The sequence below is a fragment of the Melopsittacus undulatus genome, chromosome 16 (assembly GCF_012275295.1).
Source record: "Melopsittacus undulatus isolate bMelUnd1 chromosome 16, bMelUnd1.mat.Z, whole genome shotgun sequence".
NCBI classification, from domain to species: Eukaryota; Metazoa; Chordata; class Aves; order Psittaciformes; family Psittaculidae; genus Melopsittacus; species Melopsittacus undulatus.
Genome location: NC_047542.1, coordinates 575,437 through 601,823, shown reverse-complemented (window position 1 = coordinate 601,823; position 26,387 = coordinate 575,437). Strand labels below are relative to the sequence as shown.

Genomic DNA, 26,387 nt, shown 5'->3' with positions numbered 1-26,387 from the left:
CAGTTCTTTCACATTGGTTAGCTCAAGTGGTCCCTGCTTCCTTTCCTTGACCATTCCTGGAGGGTCCTGCATATATCCCTGCTTTGAGCCAGGCTCCCCCCACGAAGCAAATGCCAAAACCTCCCCCTTGCCCTTGGATGCAGTCAGCGGGTGGCTGAGCTCACAGCACCACGTCTGCTCATCTTCCTCCAAGGAAACCAGGCTCAGCCCCAGTGATCCCCATCCCACACCTCGACCTTTTCCCAAATGAAACCGCAGCCTGATTTCCGATGGAGCAGGAGCAATCTCGCCTCTTCCCAACATGGACAATCCAAGGGGCAGCAGAATTCCTGCCCTCCCACGTCACCTCCACCCGCAGCCTTTCAAAATAAGGCCAACTTTATCTGAAGGAGATTAGCTGCAGAAGGGTGGCACAGAAATGCTTTCAACAGCAGGTGCCAGATGATTGTTCAGGCCTTGGCAAGAGGAAGAACCCTTAACTTTCTGTTGCCCACTGTGTAGTGTGGATGGGATCCATCCTTTGGCAGGGAGCAGGGACCTTGCACAGCATCCCCAGGGGCCGTTCCCAGGAGAACTCAAACCACTCAGCTCTATGTCAGTCAGTAACAAGGATTATAGCCAGACACCCCTGAAGAAGTCCAAGGTAGTGGTGAGAGAACGCTCACAGCTTCTTCCAGCAGCTCCTCTCCAGGGACATTTAAACACCCCTTGGATGCAAATCCCAGAGTTTAACTTTGACAGAGATCAGGGTTCCTTATGGTTTGGCCTGATGATAAGGGTTAAGAGACATGCTGGGTGCCTGCACTCACCCTCGAGGAGTCATGCTCTGAATTTGGACAGGACAGGAACCACGAGGTGAAAGGACCTGCCAAAAATTCATCTAACTACTGGTGGAGGAGGATTCAGTTATTAATATAGTATTAATATATGCTGCTATAATTAGCAGCTGGATCCTCAGAATGTAGGAATGAAGAATGAAAATCCAGTTCCTCTTGGGAATGGAGCAGAAGAGAGCAGTGTTTGCTGGACACATTTACCCTGCACAGCAGTGGATGCTCTGCAAATAGCAAAGGCTTCTAGGGGAAACTTTGGAGGGCAAGAGCCATGTGGAGCAGAGCATCAGCCTTGAGGCTGCTGAGGACACAAACCCACCTCAGTCCTGCTCTGGATGTAACCAAGGAACCTGTCAGAATACATTCAAAAACCAGGAAGAGAGGGATGTGTTTCCTATCTCACAACTTGTCTGCTGCCAAGTGCTACCACCTTGCTGGAATCTTTGTGAGGAACAGGAAGAACACTCACAATCGCAGAATGCGGTTGGAGAAACATGGGGAGGGGGGAATAAGGTCAAATTAAAACCCCAATTCCTTCAAAGCCAGGCCAGATTGCACATTCAGGAGTGTCCTTTCAAACCGGTCTCACAACTGAGGGCACAGACGTGCCTTTCAGCTCTCAGGCAGAGCCTGTTGTGCCCCACATGGCAGCCAGCCACAGGCTTAGCTGCGTGGTGGCCTCTCCATCTCTGTTGAGAACCTAAACCTTCATAGAACGTGAAAGGTTTCAGCCCCTCCAGAGCTTCCTTTCAGCACCAGCTACCTGGTGGCAGGAGGCACGTTCCAGCTTGGCAGGAGCTCCTGTGGGCTACGCTCCATGCAGTGGGGACACAGCTCCAGGCAGCCTCCAGGAACCTCTAGAGAGGGGCTGCAGCATAGGAACCTCAGGAGAAGTGATCACAGCGCCCTGCACTGAAACTACACAAAGTTATGGATGAACTTTATGGATGGGCTGTGGGTGGCACTAGAGGCCGCTGTGATCCCAGATGAAGGTGGATAATCCACTAGGCTGCAACCAGCACGACCCCATCGTTCCCCATCACCTGCTTGCACCAAGTGGAAACCAAGCAGGTTATGCACCAGGCAGAAGAGGGTCTATGTGATTTGAGCAACCTGATCTAGCGAGAGGTGTCCCTGCCTATGGAAGGGGGGGTTGGAACTAAATGATCTTAAGGTCCTCTCCAACCCAAACCATTCAACAATTCTATGATCTATGGTAGGCACAGCATCCACGCACTCATAATTCACCCTTAGCAGAGGCAGTGCTGCTTTGAGCTCAGCTGGACAGCCTGCATTTGCATTGTGAGGCACTTTGACGCTGGCAGGAGACCATCAGAACAGGCAAAGAGCAGCGTTGATCAGTGCCTGCAGAGCACCCATGAGAAACAAAAGGAAATTGCCTGGCAAATATATTGACTTGGAGGGTGGCATGAGGCCAGCTCCGGGCACCAGCACAGCACTGCAGTGCTACAGGGAGAGGCAGCTGGGCATGTAAATAACCACAGCAGCAGCTTGCTGAACCTCCAGACATCTGGTGCTAACACCAGGCGGTGATTTGCAGGTAGATGAACTGCATCATGTTCCTCCAAAGTGATCTCTCCTGCGCTTACCACCTTTTCTGCTTCTTCTCTCCTCTGCTTTATAAGAGCCTGAGGCTGGACTCACACCATTTTCCGGCTGCTGGAGTGTTTGCTGACCAATTCAGCTGGCAAACAAGCAGCAGGTAAAGCACCATAGATGAAACTGGAGAGTACAGCATCCAGCTCTGGTGGCAATAAACACCAGAGGGATCTGGAGCTGTTGGAGTGAGGCCAGAGGAGGCCATGGAGCTGCTGCGAGGGCTGGAGCAGCTCTGCTCTGGAGCCAGGCTGAGAGAGCTGGGCTGGGGCAGCCTGGACAAGAGAAGGCTCCTGAAGGGGAGACCTGAGAGCAGCTCCAGTGCCTAAAGGGGCTGCAGGAAAGCTGGAGAGGGGCTTGGGACAAGGGATGTAGGGACAGGCCAAGGGGAATGGCTTGAACCTGCCCAAGAGAGGGGAGACTGAGCTGAGCTCTTAGGCAGAAGCTGTTCCCTGTGAGGGTGCTGAGGCGCTGGCACAGGGTGCCCAGAGAAGCTGTGGCTGCCCCATCCCTGGCAGTGCTCAAGGCCAGGTTGGACACAGGGGCTTGGAGCAGCTGCTCCAGTGGAAGGGGTCCCTGCCTGTGGCAGGGGTTGGGACTGAAGGAGCTTTAAGGTCCCTGCCAACACAAACCAGTCTGTGGGTTTATGAAACACTAGAATGGGTCAGTGTAAGGGTTAGCGGCCACCAAAGGATGCAAAGCAGCACCCCAGAGCACTTCCCAGCCCTTCCTCCCCAGCCCTAGCAATCCTTTCTGCTTTAACCTTTTGCCTTCATGCAGATAATTTAAGGCCACAGGTTAGCAGACATCCCTGTGATCTAATATTAGATGATAAGCTTGTTTATGTTTTTGTTGCTAAGAGAAAGCTGGAGCTTTGGAAACACTGAAGCAGAGCAAACGCTGCTGCAGCAGCTGCCGGTGGGAACCAAAATCCATGCAGTGCTTCCTGACAACTGCTTGCCATTTTCCTTGTTGGTTTTATTCTACTGGACTTGGTCTCCTTCCAAAATCAGCCTTTCCCATTCAGGTGACCCATCCTGTTCCTCTAGGTCCATGTTTCCTAGTTCAAAAGGTGCAGGCTGCTCCCCAGTCAGTAAGTACATCCTGCTGCTGGAGCTCACATTCATAAAAGTAAGGTTCCCTCCACCCACAAGCACAAGGCATCATCGCTGCTTTTTCCTCCTCTCAGCATCAACTGAAGGTGGGAGGATTGTTCTGGTGTTTCTCTTTGCATTATCATAATTCACAGGAGATGGTTCTCTAATAAAAATGCAGGGGACAAACAGATCTCCTATAGTATTTATAGAAACTGATTTGGCAAGGAATGTCAATGCAGTAATATTAATAGATGCTCTTTGGGGCATCTGCAAGTACTGTCACAGTCAAGTTCCCTGTCTGCAGACTGTGCCAAAGGTCTAGAGGGCTTTGTGGAGCTAAAGCTTCTGCAGCTTGATTCTGGGCTTGCCAAAATGGGGACACTGGTGTGAAACGGGAAGCGTGAGCCAAGAGCACATCCCTCACTCTGCTCCTCCTCTGCACAACCTCACTTTGCACCGGAGTATCTTTTGGCAGCTCACCTCAGTTCAATTGCATGTGATGCTAAAGCCAACTGCCCTCCAGCGAAACAAGGAGCTTATCCATAGTATTAACAGAAGTGTTCTCACAAAGATACTCCAGGAGCTATTTCCAAGTATGTCCCTGTGCACAGCATGGATGAAGGTGGCTCACCTGGAGGCCTGTGATAGCAAAGCACTCCCTGTGCTAGCTCTGCAAACCAGGACCCAAGGCCCACCAGCACTGGAGGTGTGAGTGTTCTCCAGACAGCACAGGCCACCTTCCCTCCTGGCCACGCTGCAGCTGAAGCCAAGAGAAGCAGGTGGTAATCCTGGCCCCCCTCCTCAGGAGCTCCACCACCTTCAGCTTTGCAAGCTGATCATTTCCATTACTGCTTTCACATCTTTTGGCTTCAGGCCATTGACGTACGTCAGAGTGCTCTCTCCACTCAGGAAGGTACAAAGTTATTGAGTTTGGAAGGATCTGATTACTGAAAACACCACATGAACTGGTTGCTGGTCAGAAACAACACAGCTCATCTGGGTTTCATTTATCACCATTTCCTTTCACTGATGCCAGCAGAAGAGAGGGATTTTGCAGAAGTTTATTCCTGTTTGCAGGAAGAAATACAGATCACTTGCTATTCTAGACTAAATGCACATTTCCTTCTGTACTTCAATGCAAATCTCTATTGAGAAGAGCACCGGCTACCCCAGCTTTGTATTTCCTCAGTCTTAAAATATCATCATATGATAAGAAAGAGATACCACAAGCAGATCTAGAGTAATTCAAAATGCTGCTACTGCTGCAATAGCCTAGGGTGCAGATGGCAGATTTCTGTCCCTGTACTACGTCTCCCTTTAAAGTCAATGCAAGCTGATAGAGTGTGGATCACCCCCTGTACCACACATCTACTCACTCCAGGAATGGTTGTTTTCACCCACTAACTGCAAAGGGAATCCATGGGACTTGTGCAGCAAGGACATCTCAACTGGGGCACATAACTTTGCTGAGCAGAATCAGAGAGATGGATTTTATCCAGCTGAGCCTCAGTCCAATGCTCTTTTTAGATGGGATTCATGTTACAGAACCTGCGGCAAGTGGCTACTGGGCTGTCTGTCCTGGGATGGTGAGACACTGGCACAGGGTGCCCAGAGAAGCTGTGGCTGCCCCATCCCTGGCAGTGCTCAAGGCCAGGTTGGACACAGGGGCTTGGAGCAGCTGCTCCAGTGGAAGGGGTCCCTGCCTGTGGCAGGGGTTGGAGCTGAAGGAGCTTTAAGGTCCCTTCCAACCCAAACCATTCCATGACTCTATACACAGAGGGATTAGGGACTGAGATTAGTAGCTACCTGCTGAGGAAAAAAAGGCTGAGACCCTGAAAAGACAAACAGAAAACCACACAACTCCATTTAACCTACAACCAGCAATGAGCCCGTTTAAAACCTCACGCTGGAGCAGAGGCAGCAGCCTGTAAGTCCATGTTCCAGTCCTTACACCCCCACCATCACCACCACGGCAGAGCTGAGCACCAGGAGGACTGACACACACCGGCACTCTGCCCACTGACCTTCGGCGCTCCCTGGCTTCCTCAGCTGAGAAGTCCTTCCCTGCAGGTGAGGCAGCGCCGGCATTCGCAATGCTGTTAGCAGAGCCCAGTACAGCGCGGTTTGTGATTACACCTAGGGGGGTGCTAGCAGAGATGCCCTCTGTATGTTTCTCTACAGCAGAATCAGTTTGGTGCCTGAAAGGGGCTCTGAAATAGAGAAGACAATAATGGAAAGCAAAGCAAGTGAACTTGAGTGCTGACCCAGAGCAGCCGCCTCAAGGGGAGGGAGCACTGAGAGCTCATCTTCTTCACTCTAGACTTGTGGTTTCATAGAGAACAGCACACAGGTAAATGAGGAGAGGAAAAAGCAGGAGGAATTCACAGTCTTCACATCCCTGTTTGTAGCGAAAATGATTAGGAAATGGAGCTGGTGAATAAGCAGAAGGAATGAACTCCAAGAGCTTGTACACTGAATGCCCAAGAGCAGCCTGAGCACAACACGGTCTCTATCAGGGTACCAAGAGGCCACAACTGACCACTCCAGTGAGGGAAGAAGCTAAGTAAGGTCCCAGATGGCTGTTAACTGCCTGCTGGTGCACACACACACTACTGAAACTGTTCAACACAACCATCCTGGGATTGCTTATCAATGCTTCCCGCGTGGAAGCCCACTTCCAATCCACAATCTACTCCGTAACCTAAAACTTCCAACCCAAATGCTGACTTTCTGCAGTGTTATCTCAGCTGTGAGCCGTTACCTGGTATACTGGCGGGCTGATGCAGTAGTGGTCACACCGAGAGATGTGGGGCAGGAAGAGACAGGTTGCCACGGGGTGCCCAGTGAGGTAGATGAACCAGTGGTAGTGGGTGAGGTAGCTAGAGATGTATTGCGACTGGCTGAAATGTAGGGACTGTTGAGGTCACTACTTCTACCAAATGAAGCACTGTAAAACATCACAAAATCACGTCCTTCAGAGCACAGTCAGTATTCAACAGAACATCACCTCAGCTGGGCTCTCGGCTAGAAAGGGAGCAAGGATTATATCTTAGCAAAACACATGGAAGGAGATTAGAGCACCCCAGAGCAGCAGCACCCTCTGAGCTGAGCCCAGCTGGGTTCTGGGGAGGGAATAACGGTGTGGAGGTGAATCGGTGAAGATCAGGGAAGAGCAAACCCTCCAGCAGTGGAAGCGGAGCACACGGAGCATCCCTGTGCACTAGGGAAAGGAAGAGAAGACGAGCAAGGATGAGGTTGCTTAAAGCAGGGAAGGAGAGAGTGACACAAGCAGGTCTGGCTGCATCACCTCCAAAGGATGCCCAGGACTTCCAGTTTTAAGAACTTATTTTCAGTGGGTTTAAGCCCTGGCAAAGACGATCACTTGGGCCGTTAATTTTCATTATTAAGGCACATTTGGCCCAAACTCTGCATTTCTGGAAAACAGCTGGAAAACCTCTTCAGAAAGCACTAAGGATGAGCAAGGGAAATCCGTATCTGGCCAGTTTAAACCAAACCCCTTCAAACCATTCTGACTGAAAAGCTGTCAGTGATCAGTGCTCACACTTAAGAGAAGAGACAGGAGAAAAGGAGCAGGGCTCCCATCTCAGGATGTGCCCTGGGGCTTTACTGGAGGAAATCCCCCATCGGTGGGAGAAGCTGCACATCCCTAAAAACAGACCTGATGGAATCTGGCAAACTCTGTATTGCACGTGCTAGAGCCCCACACGTGGGCTGCTCATTGTCTGCACAGTGCAAAGGAGCACCCATGCATGGTGCAGGGTCCTGTCATGCCTTTCCCAGCAACAGTATTCCTGGTCAGTATGGGCTGTCTGTGGGATCTAAGGCTGAAAGGCTGCCTCTCACCTCCTGCATCCTAACGACTCCCATGCCAGTGCACGTGGAGGAAAGTGGCTGCACCAGGAATAGAAGCTGACCCAAAGGAAAAGCAGCCCAGGACAAAGAACTGCAGGTTTATGGGAAAGTCAGGGACAATGGACTGGAATGGGAAGTCAACACTAGAGCAAGAGTCAGAGACAGCAGCCCAAGGCTGAAATAAAACTTGAGAGAGGCAGGACAACAGCCAAGGCTGGAGGTCAGAAGAAGGATCCAGCCCAATCCACTTCTGTATCCAATTTACACATCAATTTTACATGCCAAGGCCCCAGCCAGCCCCGAACAAGCAGCTGGTCCTTAGACAGCCAAAGGAGAGAAAGGGGCATCCTAGAAGGTCTCCATAGGGAGGAACCTTACATCTGGGCTCTTCAGTTGATGGCTGATTGCCATGTCCAGGCCACAGAGGAACAAGCAAGTTACTGTCACCAGGTAGCAACCTCCACCAGACCCTAGACAACGCTTCCTCTGGAAAGCCGGCCCCTGCCCGAGGGCAGGAAGTGCTCTGGAAGCAAGAGCCTCACTTCTTGGCTCTCTGCACCAGAGGAAAAGGCCAAGCCCTGGAGATGGGTTGGGAGGAAGGCGAGAGCAGGGAGCAAAGCCTGGCTGGGGTGGGCGTGCGGAGCAAGCGGCTGTGAAGAGATAGGTGTACGGAGGAGACGATGGGAATGAAGTGTGTGCCAGGGGAAGGAACAGGAGGAGCTGTAGGGGAAAAGGTGGTGGCAACCATGGGGGCATCAGGGCTGATGTGGCAGCATCTGAGGAGAACCCAAGGTTGGGGTACGAGGGGTGGCTGCAAAGAAGGAAAGGAACTTGGTCAGGAAGGGCAGACACAGGAGGGTTATTAAATAAGACCTGACAATGACTGGCTTTCAGAAGGGAAACAAGAGAACAGAAGCAGCACCAGGTGCATGGGAGAGGGCAGGTCTGGGGGAGCTGAGAGGGGAAGGAGGAGAAATGGAGGCAAAGAGCATGGTGATGGTGTTGTGCCAGCTCCTACACACACATCCTGGGTTGGAGAAATGCGGTGCTGGGGCATCACGGGCACACTCCTGCTCCAAGGCAGCCAAGACATTGCCAGCTCCACAGGAATTCACCTCCCCACCCTGTCACCCTCCATGGGGGCCACTGCACGGCTTGAGGGAGACTCCAAGGCAATTTATTCAACTGTTCACAGTTGATCTGACCAGGATTGCAACAAAGAGGTTATCTGGGGAATGCTGGTACTTATCAGCTGTGTTCATATGGAGCTGTAAAAGAGGGGAGTGTGAATTCATACTAAAGAATTCAGCATTAGAAATAAAAAATAGGTACTGACACATTGCTTGTTGCTCCTTCTCTAACATCATCACCATAACTGAATGGGCAATGAAATGGAAAGCAACATTTCAAATCGATCAAAAGCAATACTTCTGAAAACAGCTAAGGCAACCGACTTCCAAACCTGAAATCCCCTCAAAGAGCTGCCACACACACACTCATTAAACACAGAACTGCTTGGTTTGGAACACACTGCTGTAGGGTTCCGCAGAGGTCAAAACGGGATTTGCTCAGGGAAGTGGGCCACAGTGGTGGCTTTAGGAACAAGGGTCACAGATAGCCCCTGGCTCCTGAGCTGGTGATTGCTGGAAGCAAGGTCAGTGTGCGAGGTGGAGGACTGCTCTTCAGACTGTTGGCCTGGCTGGCTGGGATGGGCTTAAAGCCAGTAAGAAAGGAGTATAGGCCAATATGTAAAGAGAAACTGTGAAAAAGTGGTTTCATTCTGGTGCATGTGATCCCCTCCCATGTGGCACCACGCAGGCTGATGGCATGGGCAGGATGCTGAATTCATTCCATCTGCTATGCCAGATTTCCTCCAAATCCTTTAATACACAGAACAAGTGAACTGGCTGTTGGAAGGCCAGTATACACTAAACTGGAGAACAGGCTGTCAAAAGGGTACTGCTGTAGGGGTTAGTGGTACACCCCTGGAGAAAGCAGAATGAATGAGTCTCTACCCTTACACAAAGAGCTTTGACATTGGCTTCAACTACAGCTGAAGAACATCTGCAGCATTGCTGAAAGTCAGTGCTCGCTTTTAGAAGAACACCTTCAGCTGATCTGTTGCTGTTATCTTTGGTTGGGAGTCATATAAAGCACTTATAGAACATAACCAGGACAGGAGGTAAAGGGGAAATGCAGATTACAGAGGTCACCCTCTCAGTAACATCCCAGTATATCACATTCACTTTAATTCTTCCTCTCTCAGAACAAGCTCTTATCTTTTGGAACTGTGTTCAGAGTTTTGTTAATACTTTAAAAGAGCTTATTCTTAACAGGCAACCAGGTTCCCTCCCTCATCTTAGAGGCTGATGCACAAGGATGGAGAAAGTAGAGGTTCAATAGGATTATATTTAATTTCTCTGTCCATTTCCTATAGAAAACCAGATGGGATACAGGTCAAATTGATCATGGTTTTTCTGTTTGTACATAAAAAGCAAAACCACTGACCCCTTTAAGAAAGGTGCCCTTTATTCCTACCTGGCAAAGCTATTCTCTACAATTGCTTGTAAACAAACACTCCGGTGAAAGGCCACAATTCAGCCTTTGCAACAAGAAATCAGTGTTAGTGAAGTACCACTGCCAGCCAAAGCCTTTGCTAGTCTCTGCACAGTTTAACCAAGGAAATACAGTACAACTGTGTGAATGCAGTACTAAACCCGGCTCTGGCTTAGCCCAGATAAACAGGCAGTGTTTGTAGAGTTTCAAGGGGCAGCATGTGAGTGACTGGCCTGTCTCAGACTGGGGAACAGTAGGGCAGTTTCCAATGTAATCAGCTGCAGCTTGTCAGGCTGCCTTTAGAGAGACACACTATGGAGGTTGTTGACCCATCATCATATCCCAGCATAGATGTGAAGTCACTGGAATGGATCAGCAGATCAGAAGTGACTGTGTCACCTTTTGTGGAAATGGGTCTGTGTGTGCTCAGCAATTGGACAGACACATCCTTGAGCACGACTTACCTCTACCAGCACAAGTACTGGAACACAGAAACACCTGCCTCTTCCCAAAGATCTCAAGCAATTGTCGCATCTTCAGGGCAGTTATTTAGTTCAGGGTCTAGAACTTGCCAAAACACACTCTAAAACCTGGGAATTTTTCTGTTGTTTTCCTTAAGCCCAGATCAAGTGGCTTTGCAGTGTGACGTGTTTATACAGGTGCTTTTAATGGGTACAGGTACTGCAAGTTAGAGAAGTTCTGCCCAGGATGCTCTCCTGATGCTGCTGGGCTACAAACAATCAGCCTCCATGATTTCACATACACTGTACAGAAACTGCCTCCTTACTGTCACCAGAAAACAGTTGGAGACATCAGCCTTGCTCCTTACAGCAAGTGCTGTGAGTCATGCACAAAACCACTGCCACTTTTCTGATAATGATGCCATGAACATGGACTAACATGAATGAAAATTAGAGATAAGCTGCAACTTACCTGTCAATAGCTACCTGAACAGTGCTTTCAGACTGAAATGACTTGATTCTGCTTTTATGATCAATTTTTATCTAATCATAATACTAGCCTGAAACTGAGAAAACACTTTCCATTTGAATTGTGTGAATGAGTGCTTAAAATCAGCTCAGCAATTTTCAAAACAACAAAAGTGATGGCCTTCAAAAATACCCTTTAGCATGGCAAATGTCAGCAAATCTTAAAGCTTTATTTCCTGCTCTCAGCAGAAGAGGGTCCCACAGCCAGATACACTGACACAGTGAGCAGCAAGCAGGAGGCTGAAGCTTGGGAGGCTCGGTGAGAGTGGAGCTGCGTGCCTGGGAACACAGGTAAGCCAGGACTGGACATACCTTTTCAAGTAGGTAGACACGTAGGTAGTAGGTGCACCAGAATGAGGAGCTTCATTTCCCTTTGACTCATCCCTCCACGGCTGCTGGGTGTAGGAGCCGCTCCGCACCAGGTTAACAGCTGATTCCCTGATGCAGGACAGAGCACAGGGGTTGGTCAGAAAAACTCCTGGAGTCTGTTTCTGTCTCCTTTCCCGTTCCACAACACAAATCCTTCCCTTACACCTCGATTGTTCACGGTGACACAAGTCCCTGAAACAGCCCTTCTGGCCTTACCGATTGCTTAAGAATCACTTTTGCATCAAGAGGGACAAGATCCTTTTTAGTCAGAAAACTTGCAACTGAAATTTAGATTGTCCATCAAAGTAATATAACCTATTAAATAATGTCATTTTATATCCTCTCTGCCATCTTACATCAAGCAGCATGACAGAAATACACAGATACTGCAATTGCAGGAGAAGCTTTCATCTCCAAGGTGCCCAGGCAGTGACAGTAAAGTAATTCAGCCTGGTAAACCCTTTGCTGCACTTAGCAGCAGAAAACAACAAACAAAAAAGTTACCAATAAATTACCAGTAGTCACCCATAAATTACCAGTATTTATCACAGTTATCTAAAATAAGGGCTCCTTATTTTAGGGCTCCACACTTGGGCAGTACATCCTTTTCCAGTCTTGCACAGGACCTTGAGCTTGCAATGCAACACAAATCCATTCACTCAGCCCGCAATCAGTTTTCATTTTTCAACTGCTGATGCCCTTTCAGACACCTGTGGGATCTGTGAATTGAAACTCAGCTGCTCTGAAAGGAGAGAATATTGGGAGAAGTCTGTACTACACAGCAGGGCTGGGCACCATCTGTTCATGCAGCCGATCCTCCTCGTTCCTGCTTTACCAAGCAAAGGACACTCATCAGCAGGCAGCTGGATGTGCTGCTCAGTGGAGCCACTGCCAAAACTGCTCAGGCTTATCAGCAGACACAAATTGTCTGCTAAACTCCACATCACAGTGACTGGCTGAGATTAAAAGCAAGAACCCTGCAGGGAGGTTCTAGCAAAAGACCAGCAAAGAGTCTCAAACTGTGCTATATTCTCTCCATGTGGTCATGGGCTGAGACTTGCTCCCAGTCACAGTTCACAGTGACTGCTCTAGAGGTGCCTTTCCACCTCTGTAGAAGTGGCTGGAAATGAGGCTAAGCTCAAATTTTACTCCTAGTAGAAACTGTGAAAAACCTGTTTGTAGAGATTAGCTCCTCAAATGTACCCTGAGATACGAGATATTTATCCCATTTATACCCTGGTTCTGTCTATGGCCAATTTCACACACTCACCAAGTGTTCCCAAGCCCAGCAATGGGAACAGCTCCATATATAAGAGAGTTCTCAAACTCGAGTGAATTAAAATATGACAGGTATGTGAACAAAGGGACTGAAGGTGACTGTGGAGCAAGGGACAGAAGTACAAGCGTAGGTGCCAGCTACCAAATGAGGCACTTGCATATGAAACACCCATAAATCTGTTTTCCTGGATGGAGACTGCAGATGTACGAATACAGGGTGGAGAAACCAGCCTCTGGCCCTGCTCACCTCAATGAAAAGCAACGTGCCAGAGCCTGTCTAGATCAGAGCTAGCTCTTAACACTGTGATTTCCTGTGTACTTGGGACTGCTGAGAAAACAGATGACGTATGACTACAGAAAAAAGTCATAGTGGAGGAACTGTCAACAGGACAGAAGCTGAGCATTAAGTTCTTACCTGTTTTCTTTTTCTTCTATATCGCTTGTACTGCTTAGTCTTCTGGGGGCTATTGTGGCAAAATAGCTCTTGTTGTCTTTATCCTGGTGAAGCAAGAGAAGTACTTCAGCTGCACAGCCATTACACTTCCAGCACGTTCAGTGACAACTAAATTTAAGCTCAGTTTCTTTCTTAAGCATTCTCCTGTCCAAGGATAACTGGTTTAAGGTGTTTTCTTGGGCAACACAAACCACAGCAAAGAAGTACCAGCTCTGAAAATGATTTCCTGAAGAGCACACTAACGAATAAGAGCAGCTTCCAACCAGAACTGCTTATAAATCATAGGATCATAGAACAGTTTGTGTCGGAAGGAACCTTTAAAGCTCATCTAATCCAACCCTCCTGCAACAAGCAGGGACATCTTTAGATCAGGTTGCTCAGAATTACATCTAGCCTGGTCTTGAATGTCTTCAGGGATGGGGCATCTACTCATGAGCAGCAAAGTTACAGCTAGTGAATATGTGTGATGGGATTCACAAATCCAGGAGGAATCTGTATAGATGGCAAAGGAGGAGGATTTCCACTGCAGGTATGTGCTGCTGTCTAGATTAGGTATTTCCTGGTAAAGGACGTGCCACAGCAGCCCTTGTCCCCTGGCTGCCCACTCCAAACTGAGCAGGAATTAGGTTAAAGGGGCACTGAACTGCAGCTCTGTATGAACAACTGATAGAATAGGAACAATTTTCAATAGAAAAAGAAAGCATGAAGAGCCTTCATTTTGTTCTGGACACAAATCCCAGCAATTACTCACAACAAAAGGGAAAGGGTCTTAAATGTGTGAGGTTAAAGTCTTCCCAACTGGGACACACTAAAACCTCTTTGTTGAAAGCCAAACCTTTTCCTTGTTGTCCAACAGTGCAGAGATACGAGGGCTTGAGGAGGAGCGATAGATAGAAGCAGTTTTATCTCTCTGTGCCTCCCGAGTAGCAGTGACTTCGCTCAGCATGTTGTGACTGCCCGTCTTCCGCAGCCCCAGCCGCCACGACGAAGGCGACTCGTCCTTCTGCTCCTCGGCCTTGCTGAGCCAACTGAACTGCAGAGGAGAGAAAGGGACATGTGGAAGAAGTGAGAGCACTGCAAGGCACCGTCTGACAGTGTTTCAACAAGCCTCAGTTTTTGCTGGGCCACACTTGTCAATGACTTCAGTTTCCTGCTTAGCTTTAATCACAGGACACCGCTCAAGATGAACTCACAGGGATGCAAACTGCCCTCACCCCTGAGGACAGACGATCTCGTGTCATTGTGTAGCTCCCTTTGCCTACACAATGCCCTCCTCCAGCTTTGCAGAAAGAATATAAGGAACAATGAAGCTTTTATTAACACTCATTTAGAAAAGGGGAATTATTCAGTAAAGGCAGAAACCCAAAAAATAATCAACTCTTTTGGGACTAGCTGAAAATAAAACCCTTTCACAAACCAAACTGGAGAGAGTCCAGGAGAAAGCCATTATGATCATCAGGGAGTTGGAGCCTACAACGCATAATGGGAGAGACTGAGGAAATCTGACTTGTGTAGCATTGTAAAGAGAAGGCAAGGAAAGGGTTTCACTGCTCTGCTGCCTGGGGTTCAAATGGGATATGGAACCAGACTTCTCAACAGTCTGCAGTGAAAGAACAACAGCCAAGCTCCAAAGTGGGACATGCCAACTGATGTGAAGAGAGGCATCCCTCCTGGTAGGGGTGATGCTGCACTAGGAGCAAGAGAGTGGGGCCTCCCCATCCTCAGAGACTTTTTAATACTCAGCTGAGCTCAGGTAGTTCAAAACAACAGGACAAAGTCTTGAACCTGGCCCTGCTTCCAGCAAGAGGCTGGTTTACAGGGCTGCTCCAGCTTAAACCTTTCTATGGTCATGTAACTACATGTTCTATACATAGTACAGAACGGACCTTCATGCTTGTTGTTACATGAGGCACTTCTGATGAGCATATATTATCCCTCAAATGTGCAACTGCTCAAATGTACAACTTGAGTCCTAGTTATCAAGTCTTACAAAAAGATGCCATTTCAGAATGGAGTCTTCGGCACTGTAAGAGATATTTCTACAAAGACAGGGGCTCACCACTGAGCTGTATAGGAAGTAAAGCAAGCAAAACATGAGGAATTATTGGAAAAGAACAGAATACAAGACAGAACATGATTTTGCCTCTGTATTACTGCAGGGTACATCCCATCTTTGGTATCACTCACAGCTTGGCCCCACAGCTCATAAGCAGTAGAGGAAGAGATTCAGAGAAAGGCAACAAGAATGAGTATAGCAAGAGACCTTTTGTATGAGGAGTTATTCAGTATATCAGGAGACTCCAGGAAGGACATGACCAAGGTACACAAGCCCTGCAGTGGCACATAGAAGGGTGAATAAGAATCAGTTACTCCTTGTTCCTTCCCATAAAGGAACTAGGGGCAGCAAACAAAATCAGCATGGCAGGAACAGGCGCAGGAAGCTCTGTGTAATATGTAATTAAGCTGCAGAACCCTTTGCCACTGGACATTATATGATCCCAAACATCATGGGTACTCAAAAAGTGACTGCATGAATTCATAAAGGAAAAGTCCTAGAGGGGCTACTGAATACAGAAAACACCCCAGGTTCAGCAAGTCCCTGAAATGTGCATTGCCAGGAGGTGGGAGAGAAGTCCTGTAGATTCTGTCTTCTCTCATATCTTTTGATGGTCACTGGCAAGGGCAGGATATTGGGGTAGATAAGGCATTTGGCAAAAGCTGTATAAGCATTATTTGACATATACCTTATTGTACATAACACAAAACGTCTGACACTATCCAGAATGAATGAAGCTACTGGGGAGCTCTGCTCTCAAACTCATTGACTCAAGACTGCAAAGGTAAAACTGTCACTGCAGTACTTCAGTGATGTTTCTTAGCTGATGGTACTTTAATGCAGGTGCAAAGCCTTCATCTATGCTTCACTAACTCCAGCACTTCCAGTCTACTGAGCTGCACAGCTCTAACACTTTAATGCAGTTTTGACACTTGCCTCAGAGAAAGCTCAATCTGCAGGAAAAGAAAAGCTGCCTTCTGAGATTGCTGAGCAGCATAGGAACAGCACATGGGAATAACTCCTCAAATGGAGGGCAACACAAGCACTCCCATTTGCCAATGTAAAACCCAGCCTGACAGAGAGTTACAGAAGAATCAAACAGGTCAGAGAAGGGAAAGCAGCTGATCTCAAGTGACTGAGGTCAAATCAACAACTGCTTTGCACACAGACCCACTTCTATATCCCAACAGCTTTATTCTGGTTTAAACAGCTCAGATGAGGGAGAACAAAACTCTGCAGCTAGGAAAAGGTTAACTGACTTGCTCACACTTCCCAGTGTTCTTCTACCTTTCATACTTCCCGGGCTAAATTAGCCTGAGTTGAACAACACCCAGAGGAGCTCTGTTTCATTTGATCTGGACAAGAAGCTAAGACTTAGTAGCATGTCAAAGATAAGGAAATCGTGATTAAGCAAGAAACATTTTCCCTCTAACACATACCCAGTGCTCCAGCCTTTGGCAAGGCGCCTGCATTGTACAGCTCTTCTCCATATTCTGGTGCAAAAAGAAACCAGAAGTGGAAGATACCAGTCCCTCAGCACAACACTGAGTCTCCTGGTGCCATCTAGCTGAGTGACGCGAGAGCTGGAGAACTCAGATAAGATTTCAATAACTCTACTTCACCTTTTAAATGCTCTCATAGCCTAGCTATCTAGTCAGATGCAGACTTTATCCTCTCTGCTTTACTGGGCTGTAACATCATACCCCTGAAACAAGGGAGTTTGGCAAGTCAGAGGCACTTTAGATGACGATGCCAAATTCACTGCTGACACACCAGCAGGAACCAGCTTTGGTGGAAAATCTGCTGGCCAAAGATTGACATCAGGTATCTGAGAACCAACAGTGACACAAAGCACTTGTGGTAAGCTGGGTTTCTCTTTTGAACAGTGCAATTTGCTTTGGAGGGTAAGAGATTCAAGAGGAAGGAACCTTATTGTGCAGACATCCTCCTTCATGCCAATCCTATACTGGTAACACAGTTTTATCAACACTGCATACTATCATGCTTTCCTACATTCAAGTCTTACAACACCTCTGAAAATCAGAGCATCCATTTCCCAGTAGAATCTACTGCTTGCCAGCACTGCTGGAGTCCCCATTGATTCCAAATTCACTTACTCTTCTGGCAGATGCAGTGAAGGAGTTGGGCTCAGGTGGTGGTATTTGCTCAGTGATGCTAGGCCTGGTTTCATGGCTGGAGTGGTTGGCAAAGGGCTCTTCCTTCCTTTCTACAATTTTAAACAAGAAGAGAAACCAAATGTTTCAGTATTGTGTTTCCAAAGCCCCTCTTTACAAGCATGATGTGCACTACACTCAGTTCAGTGCTGCCGTGACCTCAGTACACCTCTGACCATAGATGATGTCAGTGCCAGGATGACCCAGGGCTTTCTGCAAGGAAGCTTCCACTTCCAAACAAATACGATGGATACATTTGCCAGGCAAAGATTTGAACTTCATCCCCACAGAACCTTTGCAGAAAGCACCCGCAGGAGGACAAACAGATTGTTGTTGATTCACGTTTTGTTTCCTCGCAGGGATTGTTCTCCCCTTGTTAAACTTGGGAAGAGCAGAAGGTGCCATTCTTGGTGCAGCACATGAGTGCACTCACAGCACGTGGGGGGTGCGTTTCATCACTCGGTTCTGTTGCAGCTCTTTATGCTGGGGGCAGAATTTCTAGTCTTCTACAGTCAAATCCATTTTTCTACATGAAGCCAGGACTGATGCCCAGCACAAAAACCTTTAACAGGGCTCAAAGCAAGCTAAACCAACCCTACCAAAGCTGCCAGCTGGCTCCCTGCTTGGTGGACAACCGCAATCGTCCAGGATTACATTTAACTTTTATTTCTATGCACCATGCTTGACATCCACCAGACATTAGCAGGGCAGAGTAAGTGGAAACTGTGTCTCAGGCAACAGGTTTGGTCATCAGGAGTGCACAGGGCTCTAAGCCAGGCTATTTACCAAACACAGCCACATGCAACATGCCTGAGAAATGATGTACCCACAGCAAGAGAACACCGTTTGCTTCTAGCAGCTCTGAGTGCCTCATGCAGTCATGGGCTTGAAAAAATAAAGTAATTTGAAGTGTAAGCACCCAAACAGTACTAGGAAATGAGGTGTGTGCAGTGAGTAAAGATCTGCCATTACACATAAAAGGAGTTTGGTATGGAGCATCTGTGAGAATGGCACCTTGCAGCGCGAAGATCAATCTTTGTGAAACAAATGTTCTCACTCCTAGAAAACAGCATTCACAGGACATGGGAAACAGAAAAGAGCAAGCCAAAGATAAAAATAACAGGCACTTAGCAGGACTGACAGATCCAGAATGAGAGAGACGAAGATGCATCTCCCCTAGAAAGGGCTGCATGATAGTGAAGTCTCAGCCACCTTTCCTTCTCTAGGTATTATCTCAGAACAAAGTCACCTAAACAGAGTATTTCATTCCTTGAGCCTAAGGCTCAGATGCACTGCACTTTTCGAACAGCCCTTTTAGGACAGGGCATTAGACTACCCCATTCCTCCTTGTAGGCCTGACTTGGCATACAGCAGTCCATGGAAATACATATAGACAAAACATCCCACACTTGCCATTTGCTGAGTTCTTAAGATGGAAGCCTGTAAAACCCAGGAGAAGCCTCGACACTGCAGGGAGGGGAGAACAGAAGTGACCTGAGGGCCAGCAGAATATACAGGCTGGGCTGGGTGGTGGCTTGAGCCCTCTCTGGAAGTTTATAGTACAGAGGTCAGCATTTAAGGTCCAGCCTAATTACAAGGGCACAAGCTGAAGTGGTAATGACAGGCTGGAGAGAACTCTGTGAGCAAGGTGGCTGAAAGGAGCCAGGTACAGAAGGACAGGGAAAAGCACCTTGTGCTGGCAGCACTACTGACTGCATGACCAGAGGCATCGCTGTCTCCAGGGCCTTTTACTGAACTTCAGCAATAAACATCACAGATTCATAGAACCATAGAATGAACGAGGTTGGAAAAGACCTTTAGGATCAGCAAGTCCAACATTCACCCCAGGACTGCCAAGTCCATCACTAAACCATGTCAAAATTCCAATCAGGGAAACTGGTGTGGATTAGTTCAATGTCCCCAAAACAAATTTGGTGAGACTAACCACTTAGTTCTCTAATTTGGCATAAATTGCGTATTCCTTCAGGGTTTTTTTGGGGGGGTTCTTTTAAAAACCAAACCAAAACCGAACTAAAACCCCAAACCAACACTGAAAGCTTCCCTGGCCTGCTTGAATTCACAATAATTACAGTTTGGAATGGTTACCAGCACAGACAATGACCATAGAATTTTAGACTGATCTTTCACTTGTTGATATACAACCCAATGGCAAATTGTTAACTGTACTCACAATGAATAAAGTGGCTTTAATGCCCTCAGCCCCCTTGGTCTGAAGAACTCATAACAATACTTTGACTTCTTATTTCCCCTTCGTCTGCACTTTGGACACTGTAGAACAACAGTTATCTTCTCTTTGTCCAGCACTGCTCAGAATTACAAAGCCAAGTGAATACTAAATCACAGAAGACAATGAAGAGGAATAAGGGAATAATTTCCATGTTTTCCAAAAGATGGCTCCTGTATCCATTAAAGCATTTATAAGGTCTAGCAGATAATAAGGCATAATTGCTCCTAATGAAACTAGTAATAATGTGACACTTATCATTTCCTATGAGAAGGTATTTGCATCCCTCCTTCCCTTTGGAGTCTCCTATAACATCTGGGCTGATGCTGCTATCTCATGATTCATGTTTTAAGAGGATTACCAACACTGTGCTGCACCCAGGGGGACTCATCCATATGCATCTTGCTAGACATGTAAGAAGCTTTAAAAAGTTGAGTTCCAGTTCTGATTGGAACTTCTCAAAGGAGCCAACAATCTCTCTAGGAAGAGAGAGCATCAAAGATTGATGCTTAATGTTTCCTCGAATGCTTTCTGTCTTCAACCTGGTTTAGCTTTACTGTTTTGAAACAGACAAGTAGATCAGTGAATTAATTCAGTACAAAGACCTGCTTTGGCTTTAGACAAAACTCATACTTCCTGCTGTAGCTCTTCCCTTGCTGTGGGACCTTGCACTGCCCTGAATAAGTTGAATAGCACATAGCTCCACTTCTTCCAGCTCTGGTCAAGTTCCTATCACGTTTACAAGCATTGGCACGTAGCTATATAGGGCTGCTCTCGTAAAACCCTGAGTTATGGAGCAAATAAAGGTGATTTCTACTGCACATATGTTTCTGCCACTGACTTCTCCACTACATTAGCTTGATTTAAAAGCCAAAAGGATACTTCACTGTGTTACTGTCATACCCAAACAGCCTTTGTGACTATGAGCTCTGCAAAGACCAGCCAGGACTCTCAGCACCTCTCATACTGGGATAAACATGGTGACCAACACCATTAGAATGGGGGTGACAATTTTACTGGCACAAGAAGTGGGATAAAACTTTAAACTACACTTCTGTCCTGAGCCCAGGACAACTTCTCTGCAAGAACTCAATGATCATAAAGGTCTTGTCCAATCTAAAGAGTTCTATGATTCTATAACTTATTTATTAGTATATGGGGATAGAGGGCAAGTAAGCTTGTTGAGAGTAGTTTAACTATTAAAGACATCAGTTCAAGATCCATCTCTCTTTGTAGAAATATTAAGTACGAGTCAGTCTTGGCTTACTGTAAAAATAAGTCTCTTCACTCACACTTCCTGTGCTGCACATATAGGCTATTGCAAGTAATTAAGGAAACCACAGAAGTTACAGATAAAGAATGGGAGTGGGATGCCAGCACTACGCTGTAATGTAAAGGCTAACGTGACTCCATGTACTTAATCCTTCTTTTCTACTATGTCTTGCAATTATTAGACATCAGCATCAGAAAAAAAGCTCCTCATCCCTATAATTACAGAGCAGCTTCAGCCCTTCATTTCATTCCTCTGATCCAAATACACCAGGCTGTTACCTTCCTACATGCTCATCTGCTTTCCTACCAACTTGCAGTAACTAAAGTATTCATCATGAAGCCAGCCAACACAAAAGAGCCTTGTGTTGAAGAACAACCTATGGGCAAGGTGTTATCTTAACTTCCAGTGAGCTGGAAGTAGAAATTAAAATCTTACCCTCAGCTACAGAGCTCTCCTTATCCTATACATACACACGTATGTATAGAATATACATATTCAGGATGTCTTTAAGAACTAAGAAACTGACCCCCTAATCCTGCTAGGCTAATTTTTAAATCCAAGCCTGTACAAAGTCTTACCTGATTCCTTTTCAGCATCTGATTCTGAAACTTCATCTTCTTCAGCTTCTTCCTCCTCTTCAGAACTAGAACTGCTAGAGTCCTTGTTCTCTTCCTCCATCTCCATGGACTTCAGCGTGTCTTCCTCATACAGAATCTTCTCCTTGCTGCAAGACAGAGACATTTTAAGGACTACCAGGCAAGAGAGTTACTTCAGAGTTTTCCTCCTCAGGAACACACATGATTTGCCACATACAGAACAAGCAAAAGGACAGAATCCATTGACAGGCTCAACATCCCAGCACTTCTGCCCATTTTCCATGGATTTCAATGCCAGTCTCACATTTCCTAAATTTGCTAGCATTTCTGAATCCAAAGACATGAGGCTTCTCTTTTTCTAGTGCAACTCAACCATTGGCTAGACTCTGGGCAATTACAAAGGTACAGTTCTCAGCCCAAACTGATGGCTCAGCAAGAGCAGAAGCTGGGGTCCGAGCACCAGCCCCACTCCTTGCTCTACCACTCAGTAGAGATGTTAAGAAACAGTTTAAATGGTATTGAGAGCTCAAATTTAAAAGAAACCATGAAATGAACATGAACACCAGTGACTGTTAAGATATGAACCTGGGCTCCCAGTACTCCCTGTGTAGGTTCCTTACAACAAAGAGGAAAGACGTACTTGGGGAAGAGTGTGCTTTGAGGCTTGCCATTCATGTCAGCTTCAATCAGCTTATTCCTCGTCTCCTTCTCACTTCGCAACTGTCAGGAAGTCCAAGGAATGTGGAGAAAGAAGGAAAAAAGACATTTTAACAAACCTTCTCTGCACCATCCAATCATTACCACAGCATAAGGTCATGCCACCCTCATGGATTTACTGAAGGAGCCAATGCAGATGCACATCTGCAGGAGCACCGGATGTCCTGGATTACAGCTCCACACCAGCATGTCCCTAGACTCAAGCTGCAATTTAATAACACCTTCAGTGAAGCTGGCAGCAGGGACCTGAAGCCAAATCCCATTTCCACAGCACTGCCCTGCATTTGCCCATGCAGCCACAGCACAGGGGGTCTGTCCACGCTGTTTGTATGCCCAGGAAATGAGGCTAGATTCAGTTAAAAATCTGCTCCCTTTGTAGCTATTCTTCATTTGCTCTTAAAGGAAAGCATTCCCTGCACAGGCAGCCAAAGGATCTCCCATGAGGATGGGGCACTTCTATGTCTCTCAAATGCCAGCATGAAGTCATGCCACAAGAATACCTGTGATCATCACAGCCACTGAAATACACTGCCCAGAGAGCAGCAACATTCATTTTTGTCACCACTGATGGACAAAACAGTAACCAAACACTGGGTTCAGTACCTTCCAGAGGCACAGACACAGCACAGGTAGGAAAAAAGGATGGCAATCAGTGTCTCACTTCTAAGGCTGTCTCTGTGTCATGTCTAGCCTAGTTTTCTTTCTCCTTCGACAGGAACTGACAACAGGCACAAGCAGCAAAAGCTCTGCAAATTCTGAATGTGGGAGAAGCCACATGGAGTGCAGCAGGGAGACAAGATTTAGGGTAGAGCACAGTGCAAAACAGAACAAACTGCTGGAGCACAGTGAAGGGGAGCGCAGGAAAGAGCCTGCTCCATTCACAGGTTATTCAGAGATTGGGAGAAAAAAATCCCATAAAAATATAAATTACTTCCAGCAAACAAAATCTCCCCTTCAATAACTGCAGCAAATCTTTTAGCAAGGATGGGATGTGGTTCTGCCATGAGCTTTACATTAAAGCAAAATCTGATTTGAGAAGCATTTTGGAAGTGAAATAATGTATTTGAAGGAATCAGAACCCAGCCTGGTTTGGATTGGAAGGAACCTTAAAGCTCATCCAGTTCCACTCCCTGCCATGGGCAGGGACACCTTCTCAAAGGTACATTTTCTGTTTGAAGTGATAAAAATGGCCCATGCCAAATACACCAGATAAAATGGAGTGTTATTAAAAAATCACATCCACTAAAACCAAAGTGTGATTAAATGTGGAATCTTCTCTTCTATTTACTAAATGAAGAAGGCTTTTTATAGTGCTGTTATATAGAGCAAAGGGGTTGCCAGCCCCTGGGATGCAGGACTGACAATTCTTGTCTCTGTTTTGCTGCTTCCTTTCTTCTCTACCGAGGATTGCAGTGATGTGCAGCACCCTGGTGCAGTGAGATGGGAGGAAACCCAAACCACAACACTGATAGTATTTATCAACACCTCATTTAGGGAGAAGCTGATTAATTTGTAAGACGTTGCAGTGAACGTTCAGGATGCTATTTAGGGATGGCAGCAGCTGTGTTGTGAGCAGAGCTCCAGCTCTGCCACCCACATTGTCAGTTCCTCAAAATACTTCACTGGGTTTTATCAGCAGTGTTCTCATTACGTCTGGTTCTGGATCCAACCATTTCAGTGATACTCAGTGATTGATTTTTGTTTTAATAAGAAGGTTGGTTTGTTTTTTGGGAACACCCAAATGGGATAATTGCACAGACCAGATGAAACAAGAAAAAGCACAATCCAACCCCAACTTTCTGGCTTTTCTTTGACGGAGATATATTCCTGCTTTCCTTTTTTATGTCAGCTCTCTGCTTATAACCCATTCCCATCCCTCCACTGCATTATGAAATGGCAATTTGAAATGGTTTTGAAATCACCATTTCCTTTAGTCCAGAATTCCCTGGAGTTTGTAATTTCTTCTCACTCACTCAGAAGCCTCCCTGTTGTAAGCAAGGCAGACATGGCAAGAGATCCCTCAACAGTGACAGCAGACTTCCTTGGATGTAAACACAAAGTTGACTTGGGTAATAACTCAGTAAGAGCAGTCTGATGCTCGAGAGCTTACCAGCTAACAAAATGAACTGCAGCATCGTAATTCCAAAGATGAACTAGACATGCTTTACCAGTCTGCATAATTCTGTCTGTCAGCACCCTACTGACCTTGGTGCAGTCACCCAGTTTTCCAGATTTCTGGCTATTGGTGTAATTAAAGATTCCAAATGACTAACATGGAAAAAACAGCTGAGCCTCAGCTTCCTGCGTCTGTTGATGCCACTTGTCTTAGAGAATACTGGTACATGAAAAGGTAATGGGAGAGGTGGGAAATGATCTGCCAGAAACTCACCACAGTCTGTTTCTTCTGCAGCATTTCTAAATGCTCCACCAGTCCCTCATCAGCCACGTCGAACGGCGTCTGGCCCTGAGGCAAGGGGAGAAGAGGAGGATATCCGATACAGCGTGGTGTTAGTATTCACCAGTGAAGAACAAAAGTGAACATGCTCCACACCCTCCCTCCCAAGCACTGAGTAACATACTCTGCTTCACTCCAGAGTAGAGAAAGCCACACAACAGTGATGGTAGCTTCGTGACTCAATCCATGACCAGAGCAACCTTAATCATGGAAGGGCTGTTCCCTGATTGCTGCTGCTCAGACCTAACAGCCAGGACTAACAGATCTGAGTTTCCAGGTTTCGATAAAGGACACTCTCGTAGTGATAAGGAATGTGAGCAACCTGCTCTACTGTATCACCGTGTATTTGACCCTCCTGAAAGGCTGCCAGTTATCAGCGAGCCATTGTCATGGCATCAGATCAATGGTGGGCAATAAAGTCAATATTAGTCTGGCTATCAAACAGATTGCACAAGTTGTGCCAACACCTGTGCATACTAACCAGCTTGTTCCTGATGTCCATATCACACAGGGCCTCAGCCAGGATGGAGCAAGCTTCCTTTACTCCCCAGTGCGCAGCAGCATGGAGCGGCGTCCAACCATCACTGTCCTGGACATTCAAATTAAACCCAGCCTGGATCAAGAGCCTGAGGAAAGAAGCAATATTGATTTCTGCCCACCCAAGAATGGCTTCTCGACACAGCCGAGTTCACACCATGAGCCACAGGGTAGTAGCACGGTCTACAGTAAGCCTGTAGTTTCTTGCTTATTCACCTCAGCAACATCCCACTTGATGTGCTTGCTACTGCAACAGGAAAGAGCAGTAAATGAAAAGTGACTTCACTGTAAAACCTGCTGGATGTGTCTAACTGATAAGGTTCCCTTCCAGCACATCCTAAATTGGGAGAACACCTTAATTTCTAACCTGACGTCAGTGACCCAGGCTGAACTCCTGCTTTGATGGCCAAGACTCTCTCGGCACTAAGCAAACAACCCTGCTGACTGCCATCTCCATAATGAGGACCTGAGCCCAGTACCTGGCAGGAAAAGGACATTTGGTAACTGGAGCTCAGTCTTGGCTCTACCAGAGAGCCAGGCCACACTGCAGGAATGGTCCCTGAGGAGATGGTGCCTGGTAACACGCAGTGACGTTACTGAGACTGACAGATGTGAAATGTGCAGGCTAAATAACCAGCATTTGGGTTAAATAACCTAAAATGCATTTTTGCAGACTAGTCCTCTCACACTCTGACGTTACATAGAGTGCTTCATAACATGTGGAGCTTGAATATTTCAAACCAAAGCAAAGAGAAGAGAGTCAACTGCAGTCTGAAGCTTCACAGACACATGCCTGTTATACCAGGGATCAGATGGAAGTACTGAGCAGCTCATAGATCAAAACTATTATCCAAGTTGCTTAAGTACTAAAGAACATCCATAGGGAATTGTGCAAGTAAAACTGCTATTGAAAATTTCCATTGTGGGTAATTCCATAACCAGAGGCACCTTCCTCACACAAGGAAAACCCAGCACAGCCCCCGAGTGGCAGCAGTTCCCAGGCTGGAAGCTCCTGAAGCCTTACACCCATGTGTTACTGCGCTAAATAAAACCCAGTCACACTCTAGCAGCAGTGTTTCTCTGTGAAAGAAACTTTCAACTAGAGGCTGACTTTATGTTGATTTTCCAGCTGGCAAAAGGGAGGCACAGAGCTGCTGAGAGCCTCAGGGTCACAAATTCCACATCTCAGTTGAGAGTTCATGAGCTCCTGGCTCTCAGCCCCTTTAAGTCACTGAAGCTGTCTATGTGAATTTACAGATAAATATACA

The 26,387-nt window shown here is 46.8% G+C and overlaps 1 protein-coding gene across 5 annotated transcripts in view; it reads right to left on the bottom strand.

Annotated features, from left to right (window-relative positions):
* PPP1R12B (protein phosphatase 1 regulatory subunit 12B) overlaps positions 1 to 26,387 on the bottom strand; it is a 100,620-nt gene that overhangs the window by 44,296 nt on the left and 29,937 nt on the right. For 3 of the 5 annotated variants that reach the window (XM_034069962.1, XM_034069959.1, XM_034069957.1), the window contains exons 5-14: positions 25,064 to 25,208; positions 24,517 to 24,591; positions 22,051 to 22,130; positions 21,393 to 21,538; positions 17,240 to 17,349; positions 13,902 to 14,099; positions 13,028 to 13,110; positions 11,278 to 11,403; positions 6,309 to 6,494; positions 5,572 to 5,757 (exon numbers count right to left, since the gene is read on the bottom strand). In XM_034069962.1, coding sequence (XP_033925853.1) covers positions 5,572 to 5,757; positions 6,309 to 6,494; positions 11,278 to 11,403; positions 13,028 to 13,110; positions 13,902 to 14,099; positions 17,240 to 17,349; positions 21,393 to 21,538; positions 22,051 to 22,130; positions 24,517 to 24,591; positions 25,064 to 25,208 — 1,335 coding nt within the window. The remainder of the gene's footprint in view (positions 1 to 5,571; positions 5,758 to 6,308; positions 6,495 to 11,277; positions 11,404 to 13,027; positions 13,111 to 13,901; positions 14,100 to 17,239; positions 17,350 to 21,392; positions 21,539 to 22,050; positions 22,131 to 24,516; positions 24,592 to 25,063; positions 25,209 to 26,387) is intronic. The other 2 variants (XM_034069960.1, XM_034069961.1) reach the window with 2 other exon arrangements.